The 18,276-nt window shown below is 47.6% G+C and overlaps 1 protein-coding gene across 1 annotated transcript; it reads right to left on the minus strand.

Annotated features, from left to right (window-relative positions):
• Positions 1-2,147: 2,147 nt before the first annotated feature.
• On the minus strand, positions 2,148-17,574 carry RASL10A (RAS like family 10 member A). The gene is made up of 3 exons (XM_060249652.1): positions 17,263-17,574; positions 4,996-5,120; positions 2,148-3,602 (listed from the first exon to the last, which is right to left on the minus strand). The coding sequence occupies exons 1-3, from the start codon at positions 17,476-17,478 to the stop codon at positions 3,332-3,334; spliced, it is 612 nt and encodes a 203-aa protein (XP_060105635.1). The 5' UTR covers positions 17,479-17,574; the 3' UTR covers positions 2,148-3,331.
• Between the last annotated feature and the right edge of the window lie 702 nt (positions 17,575-18,276).

Here is an 18,276-nt window from a genome sequence, read left to right on the forward strand (position 1 = left end):
CTGTTTTTTTCCTGTGTCTTTATTGCAGAGAGGGGAGGGGTGTCTGTGTGTCGGGGGTGGTGGTGGTAACTGGGGTTGCAACAAGGTAATTTGCTGAGACAAGTTAACCTTTTGGCATATGGAACTGGAGCAGGAGTGGCCTAACTGCGGCTTGGGAGCCACATGTGGCTCTTTCACACATATTGTGTGGCTCTTGAAGCCCCCGCTGCCCCATTGGCTGGCTTGGAGAAGGAATTTGACTCTTTAAATGACTTCTGTAAGTCAAGCCAGTCATCAGCTTGGAAAATGCATTTAAAGTTAAAGTTGTTTTCTTTGTACCTCTCCCTACCTCCCCCCTCCCCATCTATTAGCTTTCCTTCCTTTCCTGTCTTGCAACTCTCAAACATCTGACATTCCTGTCTTGCAGCTGTCAAACATCTGATGTTTATCCTTTGTGGCTCTTACATTAAGCAAGTTTGGCCACCTCTGAACTGGAGGATGTCATTTCTGATGGTCAAATAATACATTACATTGTGGGATCCATGACTGGATCTCTCAGTGTGTAAAAAGCAACCAGCAGTGCGAGGGTTGGTTTGGATCAGGGCCCCATTCCTTCTGTGCCATTTCCCCAGTAGTCATCCGTTCCCTCTTGCCTGTTTTTGGAATATGGCACAGGGGAAGGAGATTAAACAGGGCTGAGCAGGCTTGAAGTGGAGTCGTGGCTCAGTGGTAGAACATCCTCTTCTCATGCCCCATCTGACGTCTAATCTACGTCCACATTTTGGAGCTTGGTGTTGCACAGTGGTGATAGAATAGCCCTTATCCAAAGCTTAGTTTCACACCTTTGCACCATGATTGTATAATCCCCACCCTCTGCTATTTGTCTGGGGCTGCTTCTTTGGGGGAAGGCTTGTGGCTCCGCAGTAAAGCCCCTGCTTTGGATGCAGAAGGTCCCAGGTTCAGCCCCCAGCACGTCCAGTGAAAAGGGTCAAAAAGGGCAACTTGAAATACTGTGACCTAGCAAGCTGCTGCCAGCCAGAGCAGGCAATACTGACCTTAACAGACCAACAGCCTGACTCAGGGTAAGGCAGCTTCCTATGCTCATGTGATGAAGACTCTCTTAATAACATAAGAGAAGCAAAAGATTTATGCAATCGGAAGAGAAACCAGAGAAGCCATCAGGAGGTCCACCAGTGAGACCAGAACACTAGGAGCCCTCCCACTGTTGCCCCCCCTCCGAAGCACCAAGAATACAGAGCATCCCTGCCCCAGACAGAGATTCCGTCTATACCCTGTGGATAATAGCCACTGCTGGACCTCTGCTCCATACATTTACCCAACACCCTCTTCAAACTTTCTATGCTTGCCCCACGAATTTGATGAGGCTTGGTGCTGCTGTTGTCTTGCAAAGGGATGCTGCCAACCTGCATTTCAGGGTGCAGGGATCTCCAGGACCCCCTTATGGCTTTTGTGGACCAAGCGCTGCTGGCCTCAGAGGGGCGGCTGCCGCCACTTGCCTTGCTGGCATTGCAGAGGGGGGCATTCACCCCTGACACACCCGCAGGGAAGAGGAGCAGCAGCCTCCAGTCAGTGTCCGACGATGCAGAGCAGTTCCCTGGCCCCATAACCTTCTGTGAAGCAGAGGGGCAGAAGGACTGTGGTGGGTGTGAGGGATGAAGAAAGTACCCCTCAACACAGCTTTGCATTTGTGTCTTTTGAATCAAATAGCCCAGCGTGGGCTACTGGGGAAGAGAAGTCACCTGCTTTTTTCAAAAGCAGGGATGGTTATTTGGGGGATGTTTCCTCCTCCTCCTCCTCCTCTTCCTTCTCTTTTGCATTGCAGCCCCGTGGTTGACAGGGCATTTGCTGCAGTGTGCAAATTTCATTCTGAGTTCATTTGTGGGGACTGCTCTTGTGGACATGGCGCGTGGTGGGGGCCACACACACAGGCCATCCCATGATCGATTCCTGAGAAAGCAGTCGTCACTGCTGGATGAACTCCCTTCCTGACCTCTGCCATTACAAGCCTCAGTTCCTTTCTTGGTTTGGAAAGAAGAGCCCTCCGTGTGCATCTCCCTCCTCTCCATGATCTCTTTGGGGGGCAGTTCACAACACCCAACCAGTGCCATTGAGTGCCTGCCTACACAACCTCATGCATTTTGCATGCATGCTTCATTCAGACCCGTGCATTCAAGGGATGAGTGGCAACATGCAAAGAGCCAGATAACTCTGTGTGTGGCTAGCTGGAGCTTTTGGTCAGTCAGGGATAGGAAAACTGCAAGGGGCTCTTGTCTTGTCTTGCTTACTGGAATGGCCAACCCCAGCAGCACCTGGCCCTGACTGTGCTTGAGTGTCTCAGGATGGGAAATGAGGGGTTGGTTTGGCCCCTGCAAGCAGCAAAATAGTTCGGGCTAGCCCTGCCCTTGAGCAAAAAGGCAGAAACATCCCAAGACTTGCTTTCCTTGATCAGACCAATGTTTCCAAAAGAGGCCAGCTGAATGATCTAACAGTCATATGCCATTTGCCCTCTGCCAGCAGTTGGAGCTGCACTGCCTCAAATGCTGGAGGGTCCTTTTGATTTAGAAATCCACATGCCAAAGTGAGCAGAGGTCATGAGTTTCTCCTCTGCTTGAAGGATTCCAGGTGGCAGCTTGCCAGATGTTGCTGGAAACAGGATTCCGGATGGGATGGGCCTTTGGTTCTTCCAAGTTCATTTTCTCAGCCACAGGTGGCTCAATAGTGCCTCCATGTTCAGGAGAAGTCTGCCCCCTGGAAGCTAGGGGATTGGGTCATGACTTCATGCCTTGCTTGTGATCTTCTGGGGAGGGAGTCTCACCGTGCAAAAAAGATTTACTGGACTAGATGGCCCCTCAGACTAAGTTGGGCCACTTTAAGGAGCTCTCTGCTTATCTAACCATGACTCTTGGGGTTCCATTGCAGAGCAGTCATCCTGAAATATTGTGACACTCAACATAAAAAACCCAAATATAATTCTCCACCTATCCTCTCTGCTTATGCACACTGGGAGTTTCTCTGGCACAAACCCTATTGAAATACATTACCATACTTTGGGCCAGCCCCTGTTATTTCAGTGGCCTGTGCTGCAGAACCATCTGCCTCCCATTCTACCACCCTTAAGGACACCGTAAGTCCTCTACAGGAAGCAGCTACCAAAGCCTAGTCTCCTAATAAGGTTGCTTTCTTGGCCAGTGGTGACTCCACAGCCCTTCCACGCGGCTACTGCGACCACAATGGACCACCTGGATTTGACCCCCAAATCCAGAACCCCCTACTCAGAAGCCCCCAGAAGAGCACATGACCCGCTTGCCACCGGAAGAAGAAATGTGTCTTTTCACATAACGCTGCACCTGTTTCTGTGCAGCGCCCCCTGCAGGCGCATGGTGGAGTGGTTGTTCTTGCAGCCCCGGGCCAAAGCGCTGCATAGCAGCTCCTTAAAGAGAAGAGTGATGTGCCAGTTGTATTTGGCTGAGCACTCCATGTAGCCGCACTTCCAGCTTTTCTTCACAAGCACTGAAAGGGCCCGTCGGGACATGAAGCGCTGCCTTTGCTGGTCCCGCTTGTTCCCCACCACAATGATGGGTGCTTCGTTGGCACTGCTTGTCCTAGGAAAGAAGCCAGAAATCCGCACAGGTAAGGAGGAGACTGGTACAAGCCTGCCCGGAACTTCCAGTATCAGACTCAGAGAAGGGCTGTTTTGAATGGCAGGTTCCTCCTGAAGCAGGGGTGGGGGGTGGGCTCTGTCTGTATCTCTCTATCTCTACAGTGCCTGGCATGAGTCACCTTCCCAAAGGAGGCATTCCCCTGGATACCAGAACTGTCCATCAAATTGGAACCAGGACTTTTTGATTCAAATGGATGAAACAAGGCAGCCCTGGAACTTAGGAAGGAAGGTGAGAAAATGTACTGGTGAAATGGACAGAGTTTAGTACACTCTGTGCAGGAGCAATCATACTAACAGGCCATTGGCAAGCACAGTTCTGCCTTATCATAACCCGAATTCTGTATCTGCAACGTCTTCTTGCTCTGTATAATTTATTCTGTTTCTGCAACTCAGGGGGAGGTGCAAAGGACCATGGAGGGCTCTGAAGCCTCATCTGGCTCTCACACACTGTAGCCTGTCTCAATTGCTGCAAACTTGGCTCGGCTCAGCTGCCTACCTTAAACATATTCACTCCCGGAAGTTTCATCTTTTTAAAAATAAGCATTCTCTGGACACTGAATTCTCCACCCCCGGTCAAATTCTGTGACTGTGTGTGTGGGGAAACAGGTCTGCTGTGTGGGATCTTCTCAGATCAAGGCAGTCCTGTTATGCAACATGGTGCTTTCGAGAATATGATTTTTAGGAGTGTGGAGGGGGGTCAACAAGAGCCAGGCTTAGTAACACAGATTTAAGGATTTTGTTGATGTTAAGGACAGAGAGGGGAAAGGCTTCATTTTGCAACTTTTCCCTAGCAACAGTTTGCTTTCAGACTGCCACTGCTTTGTCCAAATCTGGTCACAATGTTTTTATTTAAAGAAATGGGCCAGGATCCGAAAGCCTTTCACACCTAGTTCTGCATTCTCAAGGAGGCTTTGGGACTCTGTTTGCCAAACTGCAGCCTCCCCCCTGGCCAGTGTTCCCTCAAAGCTGAGTTAGTGTGAGCTAGGTCACAGATTTTTAGCTTCCAGCTCACCCATTTTTAGCTCAGGAAGGACAGCCCCAGAGCACACTAATTCATGCAGTAGCTCGTAACTTGAATGCCAGTAGCTCACCAAGTAGAATTTTTGCTCACAAGACTCTGTAGCTTAAAGGGAACATTGCCCCTGGCATGGCTAACCAATATCGAAACTGGAAAATACACAGAATTTAATGTGCTGCCCAAAGAGAAAAAGTAGTAGTAGCAAAAACACACCTCCTCTCCCAGTGGCCGCACAAGCCTTCCTGCTGCCTGCGTCTGGAAGGAACGCTAGCTCCTCTCCATCTCTTCTCCCCCCTGCCCCTTCCCTTGGGCTCACCTGTTTTCTTGTATCTGCTGCCGGATCATTTTCACATATTCAAAGCTTTCGGGATTGCAGATGTCATACACCAGCACGTAGGCATCTGTGTTCCTCAGCCCTCGGCTCTTGAGGTCTGACCATTCCTAGTGGGGAAGAAAACAAAACAGCTCGGCATTACCCAAATAGACAGATTTATAAATTTTTCCTAAAGGAAGGCTGCAGCCAGGCCCGTGGGGACAAAGAAGAGATCTGCGGTCTGCCCGGCAGCCTAAATCCCCTCCACTCATAGTCTTTGGAGGAAGGAATCACATTTAACATCGACCTGCAACACAGGACCTAGTTCAATATTTTACTATACACATTTCTTTATGTCAACGCACACACTTATTGGGAAAGAAATGCCCTTGAACTGACTGTACTTATTTCTAAGCAAACAAGCTTGAGAGCTGCCCTGGCAGAGAGGTGATAGAGTGCTTGCTGGGCATTTGGAAGGTCCTTCACTTGAAGGATTTCAGGAAGAGCAGAAAAACAACTCTGCTCTGTCCAAGACCCTGGAGAGCTGCTGCCAGTCAGAGCAAGTAATACTTAAACAGATGGACTCAAGCTCCTCTAGCTATTGAACTGTTACCAGCCCCAACTCATGGTCATCACCTACAAGGCCCAGGAACCTGCAGGGCTGCCGCTTACTATGCTTCACCACTGTAGCAGCTTTGCTTATCTGAGCAAAACCTTCTGACAGATGCCCCCTGCAAACTAGTAGGAGAGGCAGTTGCCCGCTCACATACGTTCTTTGTGGTGCCCCTCACATCTGGCAGAATGTGAAAACTGGAACTGTTCAGGAGGGCATTTTTGTATGAGTCCTAGAACTGTAGTGGGAAGGAACAACTCATGTAAACTGGTCCTGTATTGCCTTGAACCTTTGTAAACCCATATTTTGCATTGCTTGCACCATGCTGGCTTGGGCAGTTTGTTGACACTGAATTTTGTATTCCTGGTTCTATTGCATTGTTCAGTGGATGTCCATACTGTATGGTTACATTTCCCCCCCTCTTTTTGTACTCTATAATCTGCATTGAATCTCAGTGAAAAAGGGGGCTTATAAATAAGCAAAGTAAAATAAAATAAAAGGTCTGAATTGCCATAAGTCTGTTCTGTGCAAGTCTTTCTTACTCAATCGTCTTTCAACTGCACCTCACTAGCAATCAGGCCTTGTATTAGGGTTGCCAACTCCAGGTGAGGAGATTCCTGGAGATTTGAGGGTGGAGCCTGGGGAAGGAAGGGTTTGGAGAGGAGAGGAACCTCATTGGGGTACAATGCCATACAGCCCACCCTCCAAAGCATCCATTTTCTCCAGGGCAACTGATCTCTATCGCCTGGAGATCAGTTGTAAGGCTAGCCTTGTGTAGCAGATGAAAAGGGATTGGTTTGAGAAGGGCCCTGGAAAATGGTGACACTCCTCGACCTACTAATCCAACCCGAATTGAAGACCATCTGATTGTGCTGTTTCCTTCTTTGACTTCCAATGAAACAGTTTGGGGGTGGGGGCTGGCTCCATAGTCCAGCATGGACCTGCTGCAGGAGGCTCACAAGAGAGCTCCATGTGCACTCCATCTTCCTTGTGTTGTGACACTTTTGACTGGCCCTGAAGATGACAATCCCTCAACCTGAATTTTTAAAAAACCTCCAGAAATCCACTCCCTCCCCCCCCAAAAAAGAGCCATGTGAACTTTTCTTAAATCCCACAAAAATAACATGTGACTTTGTGTCTGCTTGAAAGCTTGTACCTTGCTTTGCATTGTTTTAGCTGGTCTTAAGAAAAGATCTTACACAGCTTTTGTTTGGGGGAGTTTTGCTGTGGCCCAGGGCAGCTGCCTTCAATCCACTGATTTAAAAGAGAACCTGTCAGGATGTCATGCTAGATCATGGACAGTAGGTGGAGCCAAGTGGTGCAGAGGTCCATTCCGCTTCAACCCTGCTCATGGTTCCTTGGAATTAACTCTTTGCTTGCAATATTATGTGCCCTTCATTGACATCTGGAAGAAGTCTTTGGTTTCTATAATCCTAGCCCCCTCAGGATCGTTGCAAGAAGGTTGCTACTGGACAACTATCAGGACACCTGGGGGACCTCAGGCAAGACTCTTATAAATCAGCTCTGTTCATACAGTGTTGCTAAGGTTCACTGACGCCCCACACTCTGATGGAATGGATTGTTCAAAGCAGCAAGGGCTCCAGTGGCTGCCCACTATTTTCTGTGCAGTATTCAGGGAGTGGCCAGGCTGCAGCATATCCAGTCCAGGTGTGCCAGGCAGGGAAGTTAAGCAAGGTCCAATTCTTAAAAGTATTCAAGATTAATTTGAGGGGAGGGAGAGAGGAAGGAAGGATATTTGAAATGGTTTCTTTTGAATGTGTTATAACAACTATAACTTTGCTACACAAACACAGGGTAAGTGGCATTCTTTTCAAAAGAAGAAAATGGATTTGTGCCACCTCCTAGAATAGGTTGCACCCAGGACTTTTGCATTGTTTCTAACAAGAGTTGACTAGAAACAATAGTCCTTTGAAGAAACAACAACTTCATCTGGTGTTGAAATACAGGGAGGAGGAAGACCCCACCCCCCCAAAAAAACAGCACCTTGATTAAATTCCTGAACAGTTTAGGTCTAAGCACAAGTAGAGACAACCCACTCAGTTTCTGATTTGGTTCTAGTTTCAGTTCAGTTGCAGTTGAATTTTCCCTACATTTTGCTTCCTGGTTCTAACCAATAAAATGCTCAGAAAGCAGCTTGTCGATGTCAACCAGTTCTGTTCCTATTTACACTGCATGGCTGATTTGTGTGTGTGATTAGTACTTCCCTCCTGTCATTGGGGGTGTGCATTCTACTCTTAGTATCTGCTGTTTCAATGCACCCAGGAAAGGGATTGAGAAAAAAGGTCAGAGACAATTAGTTTTAGGGGATAGCCATATTGGAATGTTGTAGAACAACTAGTAGCATCTTAGAGACCAACAAGAATTTCAGGCAGCCCTGCAGCTAGGGGCCATGGGGGAGGGGGCCATGGGGGAAGGGGTTGCAGGGATGAGAGCAGGAAGCTGGAGAGGCGGGGGGGGGGGGCACCCCTCTCCCACTCCCAACATCTCCGGCACAATTTAAATCATAGAGGAGGAGCTTGCAGGATTTATAGTGTCATCCATCAGCTAATTCTTTAAATTGCAAGGGAGTCCTTTAAATTGCCAGGGAGGCCAGCGGCTGGAGGGAGAGGAGCAGCCCAGGGAATGGGGGTGGGGTGGGGGTTACAAAAAAACTGTAAGGGGGTTGGGCCCCATGGGCCCATGGTTAGCTATGAACTTGGTTTTAGGGTATGAGCTTTCAGGAGTCAAAAGGCTCCCTTCATCAGACAGGAGTAGAAATGGAGATTCCTGAGTCGTTTTCTTCTAGGCAGAAGTGAGAGGGGTGTTGAGAAGAATGTTTAAGATGGATTGCCATGTTAGTCTGTCTGTAGCAGAAAAGGAGGAGGAGGAGCAGAAGAAGAAGATGATGATGATATTGCATTTATATCCCACCCTTCACCTTGAATCTCAGATTGACTGACAATTTCCTTTACCTTCTTCCCAACAAACCCCATGAGGTTGGTGGGGCTGAGAGAGCTCTCCTAGAAGCTGCCCTTTCAAGGACAACTCCTGTGAGAGCTATGGCTGACCCAAGGCCATTCCAGCAGCTGCAAGTGGAGGAATGGGGAATCAAACCTGGTTCTCCCAGATAAGAGTCTGTGCACTTAACCACTACACCAAACTGGAGCAATAGATTGGGTTGGCATGAGGAACACTCACATATACAGAAAAATTAGTCCTCTTAGCCAGTGTGATTTCATGATTAGGGAGTAAGGCTAGGATCTGGGAGGATTAGCACTGAATTAAACCAGAACCCTTTACCCCCCCCCCCAACACAAAACATGATTGAAAAAGCGAGGAAGTCCCTCTTCCTATGACCATTCAAGTAGCAGCTGTCTGCCAGTAGATTTCATTTCTGTCCTATCTCCAGTAGAGGCCAGCTGAGAAACACAATTAGCAGCTCCCTGACAATCAGAGGATGCGAGAAACAACATATCTCTTTTCGAACTTGATTTACAAAACAACCAAGCATAGCAATGGGGGGGCGCACAACCACAGCCACTCTTCCTCAGGCCAGGCCAGCTCTCTGTACCTGACAGAAACACTGGTTTTCAGAAATCGCCCATCACTTCATTTCAATGGGGGCATTTCTAGCACTGAGAAGAGATGTGGAGTTGCAAAGAAGAACCCCATATTCTAGAAGGGTGATAATGACCATTCCTCCCCCAGGTTTGTTTGGGGTTTGGCAGGGCATGGAGTGGAGTGGGGAAAAAGACTGGTCCTCTTAAGATCAGCTTGCTATTTACCAAGTGATGTTATTTATCTCCATATCATTACAATCATCAGCTGCCCATTTCCACACATCAAGCCTCTATTAAAGGGACAGGACATTTTTCTCCAGACCTGCTTGCAACCCTATTCTAAACACACATACACACATGTAGTGTAAAGGATTTACGTGCATACTCTGGACTGGCAGTGATCTGGTTAAAAGTGCACTTACATACTCTCCTGCAGCACACAGCTTGCCTAATTGGGTGGGATTATTACTCTCCAGGATATTTTCAGTAGTGTTCTGTCTCTCTACTTAAGAACAGCATGAGAACCCGCATGGCATAGTGGTTAGAGTTTCAGACTAGGATCTGGGAGACCCAGGTTCAAATCTTTCATCTGTGTGAAGTTGGCTGGGTGACCCTGGGCAAGGCACACCTGCTGTCAGGTTAACCTGCCTCACAAGGCTGTTGTGAGCATAAACAGAAGAGGAGACTGACATTCACTACCCTGAGCTTCTAGGAGGAATGGTAGAGAAGGTATGGATCTTCCCACAGAGGACCACTCTCCCAAGCTTTTGAAGAATCCTGGAGTTTGCTTGGTGCACTTTGACGCTAGCCACAGCTTTGGAGCTTGAGATTCATATCTGTGGAGTGAAGTGGGGAGTGTGTGGGATTGTATTATGTAATGATCACTGTTCTATGTAGGGCATTTGCATATGCCAAGGCAATTATCCCTTTGGAACAACTGGATTAGCCTTGGTTTGAGCAGGCTGAAGAAAACTCCGGTCTTATAAAGGGCCAGAATAAAATGGATGGGGGAGGGCAATGTATATATATATATATATTTTTATAGAACAACAGTTTTTATTGCCACTTGAGAGCCAGTTTGGTGTAGTGGTTAAATGGGTGGACTCTTATCTGGAAGAACTGGATTTGAGTCCCACTCCTCCACTTGCAACTGCTGGAATGGCCTTGGGCCAGCCATAGCTCTCATAGAAGTTGTCCTTGAAAGGACAGCTGCTGTGAGAGCCCTCTCAGCCCCACCTACCTCACAGGGTGTCTGTTGTGGGGGAGGAGGAAGGTAAAGGAGATTATGGCCGCTCTGAGACTCTGAGATTCAGAGCATAGGGTGGGATATAAATCCCATCATCATCATCATCATCATCATCATCATCATCATCATCATCATCATCATCTGTGTATATTATTATAGCTAGAACCTTTTCAAATAGTTTTTTAAGACTGGGTTAGAAAGAACCACAAAACTAGATCTTTCAATAATGAAAATTCAAACCCAAAAGCCCCATAATCTCCTTCATTAAGACCAAATTAAATAATGCTGCTCAGTGTACAAGCTTTAAAGCTCTCCAGAACTATTTGTCAGGCTGGATGTTAAAAAAATAAATAAAACTGAGGGGGCCTTTTCAGCACAGAATGCTTACAAAGAGGTTCCCCCGCCTCTGTTTGTTAACCTCCAGCCCAATGAAGAGATCAGGAGAGATCAAAGACTTGCACACCAAGTTGCGTTATTTCATTTGGTCTTTTAGATGCACCAGTTGGCTTCTCCAAATAAGGGTTGGTCAATTTGATAGTTAGTTTATTTCATGTAAGAGTTTTTCAGTACCTCAGAAAGTGCTCCTTGGTGTACTGGGCAGCAGAATTATGTTGAAATTAAAAATGCTTACAGAAATGGATGATGGCAGGCTGATACTGGATCGCAACCAAATACATAGAAGAGCACAAAAACAACAAGGCATTTGTAAGCACTGCAAAGTGCAGCATGCATAAGAGACCAACCATCTCAACCATTGGTTGGAAAACGTTAGATCAGCTGACATGTTTGAAAGCTCTATTTTAAAAAAAGTTTAGCTCTGTTTTGCAGAGTTTTCAAAAAAACAGATGAATAGAAGTTTGCCTAATATAATCTCTTCTACAGTGAAGGCTCCCCCACTGGAAAAGCCCAAGATCAAACAGTGGCAAACTGAATCACACAGAAGGAGGGGAGAATCAAGTAACCCTGCTATGCTGACTGAAGGGGCTACACCAGTTAGGATGAGGTGGGGGACAAATGATGTCGGATGTGACACTTCTGTAGCAGCAGCATCAAAACCAAATAATCCTCCCTCCGTTTTGGAATTCGCATGCCATAAGTCTTAGAGATGGGGTATGTTCAGGCACAAAATCACCTGCAGCCTACATGGGAACTGGTTATAGATTCTCTGGCATAAAGAAAAAGCATCTTGCATGTGCTCAGAGGCACATCCCTTCCAACTCCTCAGGGTCAAACCCTGCTAATGAAAAATGGATCTGACTTGTGGCTTGGCATTCAGCTCAGCACATGTGACATTCCAAACACAGGGCTTTTGCTGACCTGTATAGCCCAGGCAAGCCCGATCTCATCATATCTCAGAAGCTAAACAGGGTCAACCCTGGTTACTTGGAAGTACTTGGAAGGAAGACCTCCAAGGAATACCAGGACCAGGATACAGAGGCAGGCAACAAGCAAGCTACCTCTCTGAAATATCCGCCATGACTTTCAGGCTTGCAAGCACACTCACAAACATACACTCACTGCACACAAATACTTTAAGAAAAACAGGGCTTCTGGACAAACCAAGCAAGCCTTCTCCCAAGAGGCCAGCCTCATTCTCCCCTCAACACACACACACCTTTGGCTGAGATGGCAGGGAGCTCGACTCCTGGCCTCTGCAGGCAGGTGCAGAAGCTGCCGTCTCCTCTCTGAGCTGCTGGCCATCCGCTTGGAATCTAATTCACACATCCAGTTCTGCTCTGGCTTCCCACAGAGGCCTCTCGGCTCTCAAGCAGCCAGCTGCTCCTCTAGAGCCAATTACGGACCCATATGGAGGACGTTGTTGGAGTGCATTAACTAAAGTGGTCCCCTGCGCCACAGCTCGCGAGACGGATTGCCTTCCCCACCTGCTTCATTGCAGCTGACTCCCATCCTTACTGGTAGGGCAGAAGGGTGTAGCTCGGGAAGCAATGCCTTTCAAAACTTTCTCCCTTCAAGGAGTCCTTTGTCTGCAGAGGAACCTTGATGCATTGTGGGGGATCCTGGGGTGCATTCCAGGGCAGACGTTCAGTTCTTGTGCTTGCTAGTCAGGCCCATGAGCTTGCAACAGTAGAAGGTGTGTCTTAGAATAGCTCTAATACTCCCTGAATTGGTCAGGTAGTTGTCCTCTCCAGAACCATTTTTGCCACTACTGACTTTTAAATCACTAAGATTAATCTTAAAACAGTCCTACGTGTGTCCGCCCTGACCTGGATAGCCCAGGCTAGCCTGATCTTGTCAGATCTTGGAAGATAAGCAAGGTTAGTCCTGGTCAGTATTTAGGCAGAAGACCACCAAGGAAGCCCAGGGTCACAAAGCTGAGGAAGGCAATGGCAAACCATCTCTGAATGTCTCTTGTCTTGAAAACCCTACTTATAAGGGTCTCATAATATTCTTGTTGACAAATTGGTAAAATGTGGTTTCAGTTCTATTACTGGATCAGTAACTGGTTGACAGATCAAAGAGTGCTTGTTAATAGTTCCTCATTCTCTGGAGAGGAGTGACAAGGATCTGACCTGGGACCTGTTTTGTTTAACATCTTTATAAATGATTTGGATGAAGGAATAGAGCAAATGCTTATTACATCTGCAGATGATGCTAAATTAGGAGGGGTAATGAAGACAGTAGAAGACAGAGTCAGAATGATCCTGACAATCTGGAAAACTGGGCTAAAACAAATAAAATGAATTTTAACAGGGATAAATATACAGTTCTGCATTTAGGTAGGAAAAATAACATGTATCATTATAGCATGGGGGAGACTTGCCCTGGCAGTAGTCTGCGCAAAAGGGATCTAGGGGTCTTAGTGGACAATACACTGAACATGAGTCAGCAGTGTGATGCAGTAGCTAAAAAGGCAAATGTGAATTTGTATCAACAGACATACAGTGTCCAGATCACATAAAGTAATGGTATTGCTTTACTCTGCTCTGGTTAGATCTTACTCAGAACATTGTGTTCAGTTTGGGGCATCCCGATTTAGGAAAGATATAGAGAAGCTGGAATGTGCCCAGTGGAGGGCAGCAAATCTGGAGACCAAGTCCTATGAGGAAAGGTTGAAGGAGCTGGATATGTTTAGCCTCAAGAAGAGATGACTGAAAGGTGATATGATCACCATCAAGTAGTTGAAGGGCTATCATATAGAGGATGGTGTGGAGTTGTTTTCTGTGGCCCCAGAAAAAACAGGTTGAAATTAAATCAAAAGAGTTTTTTATATCATTAGGCAGAACTTCCTGACAGTATGAGCAGTTCCTTAGTGGAACAGGCTTCCTCAGGAGGTGGTGGGCTCTCCTTCTTTGCAGAGTTTTAAGCGGAGGCTGGATGGCCGTCTGACAGCAATGCTGATTATATGAACTTGGGCAGATCATGAGAAGAAAGGCAGGAAGGGCTGCATCAGTGCTTAGTTCTTGTGGCCCTTTCTTACATGTCCAGGGAAATGCTGTTCGCCACTTTGGGGTCAGTCAGCAATTTTTCTCCAGGGCATTTTTGCCAGGGATCCTGGAGGGTGTTTGGGGGTTTTTTGCCCTCTCCTGGGAGTGGAGCAGGTGTCACTGTGTGTGTGTGGGGGGGGGGGAGGTATTTGTGATTTCCTTGCACTGTGCTTGGACTTGCAGTGTGTATTGGACTAGATGCCCTGGAGGTCCCTTTCAACTCTATGATTCTGTTATTCTAGGGTTGCAAAAAGTCAGCTGTGACTTAATGGCAAAACAAAAATGTATCTAGTTAGTGCATTTTAATCTTCCTCTTTCTGCAAGGAGCTCAGGACAGCATCCATGGTTCTCCAGTTGCCCATGTTGTCCTCACGACAACCATGTGAGACAGGAGAGGCTCAGACAGGGTGATTGGCCCTGCAGCAGAGTGGGGATTTGAACCTAAGTCTCCCAGGTCCTTGTCCAGCACCCTGTCCATTATGCCAAACTGTTAAGCACCAAGTTCCTTGCTGCAGGAGTCGACAGCAGCACAAGCAGGAATAATAAAAAAAAAAGGTTGCTGTTACAGACCAACTTGCAAAACCAGCTCCGAAGGGAAGTGTTCTTGCATCTGTCATGGATGGCTGGAATGTCAGTGGTTGTGCTCCTCTGCAAAGTGAGCTGTTTTCAATTCTGTCCAAACAGTACTCGACTACAGGGCTGGATTAACAATTAGGCCAAGAAGGCACTGACCTATGGGCCCCTACTCCCTTAGGGGGCCCGGGCCGGCTTCCCCCCCTGGTTTTTCTCCTGCTTACAGCCCTCCCAGCCTCACGCACAGCCAACAACTAAGCTGCTCTTTCCCCAACTTGCATGGTGTGGCTGCTTCTGACATTGTCACCAAGTTTGCCTCTCCCTGCTTCTCTCCTGCAGCTTTTCAAAGGGGGCTTTTGAGAAGGTGCCCGCAGTCTGCAGCAGGCAGAGAGGTAGGTGCTCTGACTCTAAGATAATTTGCAAGCTCCCCCCAAATTTTTTTTGACTGCCTAGGGGCCTCCACAGTGCTTTAATTCAGCACTGCTTGACTAATGTCCTGAGACTTCACAATCAGCACTGGAAGAAAGTGGGGACAGAATTCCACTATATAAGGTCATATAAGGTCAGATTCTTTTTATGGCACAACTGGACATCTCAGTCCTTGCCCATAACAATGTCAAACCCTGCCAACGAGGTGTCAATGAATCTTGAATTTTCATATTAGACACAATGATGACCTCAGAGAGGCTCTCCTCCAAGATTTTACTTTGACTAGGAAGTCAGAAAAAAAGGCTTCCTGGCTCTTTGAAATTGCCCAGCTCGTAGCAAGGGAATGAGATACAGGGGGGAGGGGAGGAGGCTGCTGGAAGAATAGCAGCTCTGAAAAAGCTGAGGGTGGGTGGAATAGAGAGAGAACAGTGAAAGAGTGAGTGGGGTGGGGGAACAATCTGTAGTGGGTTTCTAGCTGGCATAGCAGCAGGTAACACAATTTTTCACTTTGCCTTACATTTAAAGGAATGTTCAAACCCAGGATGGAAGCATGGACAACGTTGAGAAACAGCATGTGTGCTGGCAGAAATTGCCAGAGTGGAGGAAATGAGCAGAAATGCACTGCCTTTTTAGGGGTAGCTGAGTTTTGCAGACAGTAATTGTTTCTATTTTGCATTTTGCGAGCCTGGTTTTGCCAGTTCAGAAGACAGGAAGAGAGCTGAACTGCACACGAATTCCCTCTTTGCAACCCCTGGAAATTTCTGACTTCTGAGCTCTCAGCAGGCATCATCTCAATACTTTCAAGTATGCCTTTGTAACTCATAAAGGACTAGGAAGTTGCTGCTTTGGAAAAAGTGAAGAGGAATTCTGAACCTGGTGCTATTCTGCCCTTTCCCTTAAAATCCACTGGAGTCATCACACGTACGCTCGCGGCTTTAGTTCTGCTTTGAGTTATAGCAGCACAAAGCAGGTGGGGTGCTTGGTAAGGAAAACTGAGCTCTCAACTCCTGCCCCTCCTTGCTGGTGAATCACTTCCTAAAGTTCTGCACTGACGTTCTTCTCTGACTAGTTAGGTGTTCGGGAAGCTTTGTCTGATTCTATAATCTGCTGGTTCCTGATTCTCCTTCCATTAGATGAAACTTTTGTAGTATATCAGAAGTTGCCCTTTAGTTACTGGATCAGAAGAAATCCTGCCATGTGGCAAAGTGACATAACTAGATCCATCAAATACACCAGGTGATTTGCCTGTGGAGCAGCAAGAATCTTGGATCAGGCGCTTGGCCAAATGTTTTTCTTTCAATATCACCCCAAACATTTAGTTGCTATGGCCAAAAACTGTTAACAGAACTATCCTCCGTTTTTTAAAAACTAGCCCTATAAAGAAAGACACCATTGTATTGTGTGGTACTGAATTCCTCGCGTTGTTTACAGTGTGTGTGAAGGTAAGGGAAACTTTCCTTTTTGGCACTCCTGAATGTCAACTCAACCAGTCAAAGGCTGGAGATCTAAGTTGGCTGAAAAGATGGAAGAGCTTGAAGTGGGAAGAATATTGAAGAATAAAGACTCCCCCCCCCCACTTTACATTTGCACATTTCCACCACCCACCCCATAATCTAGGGCAGGCTGTCAGTGCAAATGAATTGCGCTGAAAAAGTAGTCTGGCAGGAAAGTGAGCTAAAGAGATTGTTTTTTGTTTGCTAGGATGTACTCTTCCCCATCAGCATCTCAAACAGGCATTTAAATGTTAAAGGTTAAGATGATCCTTTAGAACTAGATTTAAATACATTTTGTGAGGAAAAAATGCTTTCCCAAGCAGCCCAAGGCGCAGCTCAGCTTAGATGAAAGCAGGAAGGGCTGAAGGGTATTCAATCCCATTTATTTCACTGATGGGCCAGTCAATGTGACTATGAGGTTAAATCAGCTTAAAATGCAAGTGGCTTGATTTAACAGAGGTTGGACTTGAAAGGGAGAAAAGGGATTAGTGGGGAACTTTTTAAAAATTAGCATCTTTTGTCACTGAAGTAGCTAGAAAGACGGAACAGGTAAGGAGATGCCCTTCATTGGGAGGTCAGTTTCTGGCATAAAAGCATGCCAGCTTCAAGTTATACACAGCTCTTTCCACCACATCTAATTAGGAGTTCTGAGTGACTTAAAAACCTGCAGGCTGGAAATTAAATCAGTTGGAAGCTGGTTTAATTAAACATACCACTTTGAGAAATTTAGAGTCAGTTGGGTGAAATTGCTTCAAATGATCTGTTCTTTACTAACAACCTGACAGTGTTTATAAATCGAGTTGAGGCAGAGTCAACACGCACCCCACACTCAGTCACTTCCCCTACACTATGCGCATACTTCCACATGCTCACAATGTGCTGGGGGCGGGGACCGAAGCAGGACACTCACCTGAGCACTGTTTACAGGGAAGGCTGTTAAATAGGGCACATCCATGACCTTCATGTCATACATGTTCCCGTTGAAAATGACCGAGGGCCTGTAGGTGTAGCGGCATTCCGTCGGGCTGTATATCTCTGTAAAGTCGTGGTAGAGGAACTGGTGGATGATGGCCGTTTTGCCCACTTTCGGGGCCCCCAGGACAGCCACCGTTAAGGTCTCCACCATGGTACGCTTGCAGGACCGCGGACAGCTCCCCGGGCGCTTCCCCTCCACCAAGGGAAGGGGTGGAGAGGGAAGGAGATCAGTTACATCATGGAAACATCCCGGAAGGCTGGATATTTGCTACTTTCCCGGTTCGAGTTCTCTACACCCTGCTCGGCTCCAAGGACCTCTCCGACATCTGAAGCAGATCCCTTCAGTGTTCGTTGCCAAGCCTCATCCGGCGAAGAGATCTCCCAAGAGGAGCAGGGTCTAATTTGTGCCCGTCCAGGCGCTGTCCCGCGAGTGGAAGCAGCTGGTGCGCCGCCATAAAAGAAATTGCATTGAACTTGGAGCGCAGAGGGGGGGGGGGAGGAAGTCCTCTAAGGGGGGGGGGGAGGCTGTCAAGAGAGGAGGAGGAGAGAATGGAGCGGACAGGCGGCCTGGTGGGAAGGGGGTGGGACACTTGCTGAGGTCGCCCAGGGGCTCTCTGCCTTGCTCCGCCAGCTCCAACGGGGCCCGATGAAACCCATCGGAAAGCTTCGCTTCGTCCTTCTCCGTGCCCGCGGAAAGGAGAGAGGGGAGGTGGGGAGGGGAGAGAACTTGCCAAATCGGAGAGATTGGGGGTGGGGGGTAGGGTGAGGAGCGATCACCGGACGTTCCCAGCGCCCCTTCGCCAGCTTTTGCTCCGGATTCTTGCTAGAAGCCAGGACTCCGTCTGGATCAGGAATGCCAGCCGGGATTGCGGAGCCTCTCCGGATTCCCGAAGGGGCTCCGCGATGGCCCTGCGCGTCTGCATCCTTCCGGGCACAGCTGCCCCCGGCA

The sequence above is a fragment of the Heteronotia binoei genome, chromosome 11 (genome assembly GCF_032191835.1).
Source record: "Heteronotia binoei isolate CCM8104 ecotype False Entrance Well chromosome 11, APGP_CSIRO_Hbin_v1, whole genome shotgun sequence".
Classification (NCBI taxonomy): Eukaryota; Metazoa; Chordata; class Lepidosauria; order Squamata; family Gekkonidae; genus Heteronotia; species Heteronotia binoei.

Bases quoted from the DNA above. Each gene is read 5' to 3' on its own strand.
- RASL10A (XM_060249652.1), bottom strand. From the start codon at position 17,478: ATGGTGGAGACCTTAACGGTGGCTGTCCTGGGGGCCCCGAAAGTGGGC. The intron at 5,121-17,262 runs GTGAGTGTCCTG...CTTCCCCACTAG, and splicing joins TCCCTGTAAACAGTGCTCAG to GAATGGTCAGACCTCAAGAG. The intron at 3,603-4,995 runs GTGAGCCCAAGG...CTTCTTTCCTAG, and splicing joins CAGCAGATACAAGAAAACAG to GACAAGCAGTGCCAACGAAG.